Below are 5,000 nucleotides of genomic sequence, written 5' to 3'. Positions count from 1 at the left end.
GGTCGTGATCTGGCTGATAACCATCATTCGGTAGTCGAAGCCTGCAGAGGCCTGGGACATGCGCATAGACACGGCGTTCACAAAGTTAAGGTTCACGTGGTTCAGCGCGTCACGCGCAACCTCCATGCGCTCCAGCACCTGCGAGAGCTCCACAAACGCCTCTCGATACGCCCGCACCGCGCCAAGGTCACGCGAGACGAACGTTGTGCGCATGGTGGGCCCCATCAATTCCTGCAGCAGCTTCTCCTTCAGGTACAGCCGCGCGTTCTCCGTTGACATGCGGCGGCGCAGCACCGCGATGCGGCGCAGGAGGTCCGACTGGTCGCGCTTGCCGGGCGCAACGAGCATCACCATCTCGTCGATGCAGTCCACCTCGCTGATCAGCCCGGTAGGGTTGGGGAGGTACGTCTCACACGTAAAGCACACCAGCGCGCAGAGTACTCCAGAAGCCCTCACAGTGAGCATATTATTCGCTTCCAACTCACGGACCTCAGGCAGTGACTCCTGAACGAAGCGGCTGCCGCCTACCTTCACTTGGTGCAGCACTTCTGCGAGGCCGAGAAATGGGACTGCGTGCATCGTCAACAAAAAATGTTCGTTACATGCAAATGAGCAGACAACTGTATTGTCATCATCCTCCGTGTCAAGCGCACACCGTCTTTGAGCACATGCGCACGCGATGCCGCCAATGAGGTACTCGCCCTTCACTGGTTGCAATTCCACCGCGTCTTGCGCTTCCGGTCTTAGCACATCCTCCATCTGACTTGGCTCCATTTGTGGAAAGAGCAGCTGGAGAACCATGCGGTTTTGCTCCTCGGTGCACCCCTGCATGTCCACCCACACGCATCCATTCTCCGTGGTCGATACCTCCTTCTGGAGGAAGTTCCTCAGCTCCTTGGACGATGGGAAGTGCTGAACGGTGGCAGGTGCCCCGTTAGCCTGAAGAACGACCGTGCAGTGCGGCGCCGCCTGCGTTGGGCACTTGAGGGGGGAAAATTCTGTGCTGTCGGACTGCATTACTCCTCCTCCCCTTTTGCTGTTTCTGTTACGGCTGCCGGCGCTTGTCGCAAAAAGGGCGTCGCAGCGGACACGTGAAAGGGGCACGTTTTCGTTGCTGCTGTTCTTTAGAAGTTTCACCTCAATACTCTTCTTGAGCGTCGTTTTCCGTGCACGCAGGAAAAGCAAAACCAAAAAAAAAGGAAGGAGGAAATAAAACGTCAACAACAATAAGTTCCAGACACGCCGAAGCGCACGCCGACGGCCGGCGGGGGGGGACTCGACAGCAAGAAGAAGAACAATAAAATAAAAACAAATATAATAGTAGCAAACAGAGGAACACAAAGAGAGAGAGAGAGAGAGACGTAAGGGGGTGGCGGGGGGCGCACGAAAGCGGGGCAGCAAAGCCGAGTTTCTTCGCCTCAGCCCAGGTTGCGTAGTGGTGAAGAGGTCCACAGACGCACCACCCCGCAGTCGCTCAGGCAACCAGGTGCATAGCGTGGAAGAGAGCAAGAAAGAAGGAGAAGAGGAAAACAAAGTCATGGGGAACCCACAAAACAATGGAAAAAGGCGTGTAAAGAGATATCTGTCTATTTTCCCCCAACTATCCCGCAGTGTGCCACTTTTTCTTTTGCTTATTTTTGTTGTTGTTGCTGCTGCTCCCCTCTCCCCTCCTTCCGTGCTTGTCCCCTTACCTCGAGCCGTAGGTGTCACTCCACTCACCCAGGGCCTTTAACTGTTTGGGGCAGCAGCTGGGGTGACGCGCCCTCACGCAGGTCTCCACATCTTGCAGCGTTAGGGGCCGCAACAGGTCGCTGTGGTACGCTTGCGCGGCCAACTCCTCCCCATTCCGCAGCTTCTCCGCGAGGAGCTCCCGCACCGGAATCATCGCCGCCTCTTCACAGAGCTGCCGCAGATCATGCCCACTGTACCCCTCCGTCATGGCGACGATGCGCTGCCACACCGCCGGGGTGAAACCATTGGGCGTCTCCTCCGTGCCCAGCAGCGACTGAAGGATCTGCGCACGCGCAGGGGCATCTGGCAGCGGCACAAACACGCGCTTTGGAAATCGCCGGATGATCGCCTCGTCCAGGTCAAATGGCCGGTTCGTCGCCCCCATGACCAGCACGCGCGCCTCACTGTTGTCGTTTCCAGCGCCGTCCATCTGCACGAGAAATTCCGTCTTGATGCGGCGGGAACCCTCCCCCTCGTGGACGCCCCCGCGTGCCTGCAAGAGTGCGTCAATCTCGTCCACAAAAATAGTGCTGGGGGCGAGGGCCCGCGCGACGGCGAAGAGCGCCCGCACCATCTTTTCACTCTCCCCAACCCACTTGCTGGTGATGGCCGCGGCGGAGATGCTAAAGAAGGTCGTATCACATTCCTTCGCCACGGCACTGGCGAGAAGCGTCTTGCCGTTTCCGGGAGGGCCGAATAGCAGCAACCCCGAACACGGCCGCCGCAGGCCGGTAAAAAGCTGTGGGCACTTCGCAGGAAGAATGATGGCCTCGTACAAGATGCGCTTGCACACCTCAAGGCCAGCTATGCCGCTAAAGCTTACAGGGCAGGCACGGTCCACAACCTGCTGCAGCACCGTTACGCATGTCTCTTCGGGAATGCCCTTGCAGTACGCACTTTGCCGCACGCGTTGCAGAAGGGGGTTGGAATTCGCCGTGCGGGACGAATGTTTACTATTATTATTTGTTGTTGTCGTCGTCGTCTTCGTAGCCGCACTGGCCGCAGCGGAGGAGTTTAAGGGCGCTGACGCGTTCGACGGTCGCGCGAAACGAGACGCCGCTGGGGCTGATTTGCGTCCTGCTGGTGGCGCCGTCGTGTTTGCTGCGCCGGTGGTGAAGCGCACCCCGCCCGGCTCACGTGGGCGCGGAGGGAGCGGCGGCGGGGCGCCAAACGTCCCATCGCCCGCGAGCGAGTCACTCCCCGCGGTCCTCCTGCACGACGCCTCGTCACGGTTTACTTTGGGCTGCCGCGAGTTGGGAAGGTCCACAGCGCTAGTCTTGCCAGACTTGCCCCTCGCGACGCTGTGGGCGCAGCAACTGGGCTGGGGGTGCTCGCGCTGTGATCGTTGCGGCTTCGCAGGCTGCTGCGGCGCACGCTTCCCCCCATCCGCCACCGCCTTCTCGTCACCTCTCTTCTTCACAATCGGCTCATGCGCGCTCAGCTCACCGCCGTTGCCGTTGGTGCTGCGTGGCACCGTTGCAAGGTGTCGGGGCCCGCCCTTTGCGAAATTAAACGTCATCTCAACGCTGTTTTTTTTCTGCCTTGTGATGTTAAGTGCGCCTGCGGCCGCCGAGTTTACTGCGGACGTAGTGTGGTTGTTCGACACGCACGCGGAATGCGAGAGCGCGGCGGCGGCGGCGGCGGCGGCCGGGTGGTGTGGGTCCACGTGTCTGTTACCACCGCTGCGCGCGTCGTTCCCCGTCCTTTTTTGGTTGTTTTTGTTGGTGCCGGTGGTAGCGGCACGATGGCAGTCACCGCCCCCGCGACAATCCCCGGCGGCGCCGCTGCTGCCGGGCGGGTCGGTGAAGTACGTGGCCCAGTCCGGCTTGGGCCGTCGCGAAAATGCGGCCCGCATGGGGTTCACCGCCACGCCGTTGTTGTGTGGCCCATCGGACTTAGTGGCTCCCGCGGCCTGCTGCGGAGGGCTCTCGTCGTCAAGCAGCAGCCCGCGACGTTGTGCGTCTTTTTGCGGCGGCGGTCTAAAGACAACAGCCCCAGCCAGGGGAACGGCAGCGCGGATGTTTTGCGGCTTGCATGAGGAGGATACCGCCGCCGCCGCCGGCGCTGCTGGCGCTGGTTGTACGGCCACTAAAGGCGGTGCTGCTCGTCCCACGGGGAGAAGCACGGCGTTGTCTGCCTCATCCACCGCTTTGCCGTCTGGGCCGGAGGTCAGGCGGGGGCGCTTCAAAAACCCTTCAGGGACCTCGTAGGAGCGTTGGCCGCGCTCCGCTGCGGCTGCGCTGAGCAGACGCATCTCCTCCAGCTCCGCCACGCCAACCTCGCGCCGCGGCGGCCCTCCATGCCTGCTCCAGTGCTCCAGCATTTCGAGCAGCAGCAGGCGACCCCGCGGCGGGTGTGCGCCCCTCGCACCGCCGTCGCCGTGTCTGTCGTCGTGGTGGTGGCAGTACTCCTCCACCTTTCGCCTGCCCGCCCCCCTCACCACGACGAGGTAGTTGGCGAGCTGCTCCTTCGTTGTGAGAACACCGCCAACGGAGGTGATCAGGTCGCGTGCGCGCTTCACGTCATTTCCGCGCCCGGTGATGGCGAAAAGCGGCGCCGGCGACGCCATCGCCCGCTCCTGCTCTGCAATCAGTGCGTGGGGAGAGGGGGGAAGTGGGGGCAGTCTAACCTCCACGTGTGCGTCCGTCTGTGCCCGGAGACGGCGGCAGGGACCACACACACGCACACGCGCGCGGAGACGTACGTGCGCGCCCCCGCTCCTCCTCAGTCAATTCCTCCCTTCTAAGTGTCGTTTGTCTGCCGCTCGCGCCGGGCGGCGGGCCTAGTCTAAATAGGGCACTTGTGCGCTGCACACACACACACACACGCACGTACAAGGGGAGTGAGGGGAAAAAGCTAATGCGGGAGCGAACGGAAACCCGGCAGCCATCGGCCGTCAACACCGCATATGCCCACACTGGTGAGGGCCGCCAGAAAAACAACCGGCACCACCACCCCCGCGCACCCTCGCTTCGCCCATTTAGTGTTGAAATGCACCGCTTGGTTTCCGTGCCGCTTTCTCTTCTTTTTCTCCCCTTCGAAGAAGAAGGGGGAGAGGCCTCCTGTTCCTCCTCCTCCTCCTCCCCGCGGGGGGCGGCGGTGGCCCTGTTTTTTTTTTTTTTTACCCTCCCTTTTTTTTTCTTTTACTCGCTGCTTCCGCCGTGGCTCCGCCTCCCCGGGGCGCGCGCGCCAGCCGCCCCACGGGGGCCGGCTGCAGGCGCGGCGGGGAAACGACCCCCCGGTCCAGCAAAACAGCACCGCACAAAAAC

At 61.8% G+C, this 5,000-nt stretch overlaps 2 protein-coding genes across 2 annotated transcripts, besides 5 other annotated features; both read right to left on the bottom strand.

The window, feature by feature from the left end:
• Tco025E_04551 (MGT2 magnesium transporter) lies at positions 1-1,017 on the bottom strand (the record flags this gene model as incomplete). Its single annotated transcript, XM_029371461.1, has 1 exon — positions 1-1,017. A coding segment is annotated over one exon (1,017 nt), but the record flags the coding sequence as incomplete, so codon positions are not given.
• A 267-nt stretch (positions 1,018-1,284) lies between these two features.
• Positions 1,285-1,318: a microsatellite.
• Positions 1,319-1,341: 23 nt separating this feature from the next.
• Positions 1,342-1,360: a microsatellite.
• A 327-nt stretch (positions 1,361-1,687) lies between these two features.
• Tco025E_04550 (putative AAA ATPase) lies at positions 1,688-4,300 on the bottom strand (the record flags this gene model as incomplete). The annotated part of the gene is made up of 1 exon (XM_029371460.1): positions 1,688-4,300. One exon carries the CDS (start codon positions 4,298-4,300, stop codon positions 1,688-1,690), a length of 2,613 nt encoding a protein of 870 aa, XP_029228455.1.
• A 241-nt stretch (positions 4,301-4,541) lies between these two features.
• Positions 4,542-4,562: a microsatellite.
• Positions 4,563-4,789: 227 nt separating this feature from the next.
• Positions 4,790-4,815: a microsatellite.
• A 24-nt stretch (positions 4,816-4,839) lies between these two features.
• Positions 4,840-4,876: a sequence feature (A-rich).
• Positions 4,877-5,000: the final 124 nt, after the last annotated feature.

The sequence above is a fragment of the Trypanosoma conorhini genome (assembly GCF_003719485.1).
Source record: "Trypanosoma conorhini strain 025E chromosome Unknown Tco_14.4_contig_00235, whole genome shotgun sequence".
Lineage (NCBI taxonomy): Eukaryota > Euglenozoa > Kinetoplastea > Trypanosomatida > Trypanosomatidae > Trypanosoma > Trypanosoma conorhini.
This window is presented reverse-complemented; position numbering and strand designations above follow the sequence as displayed.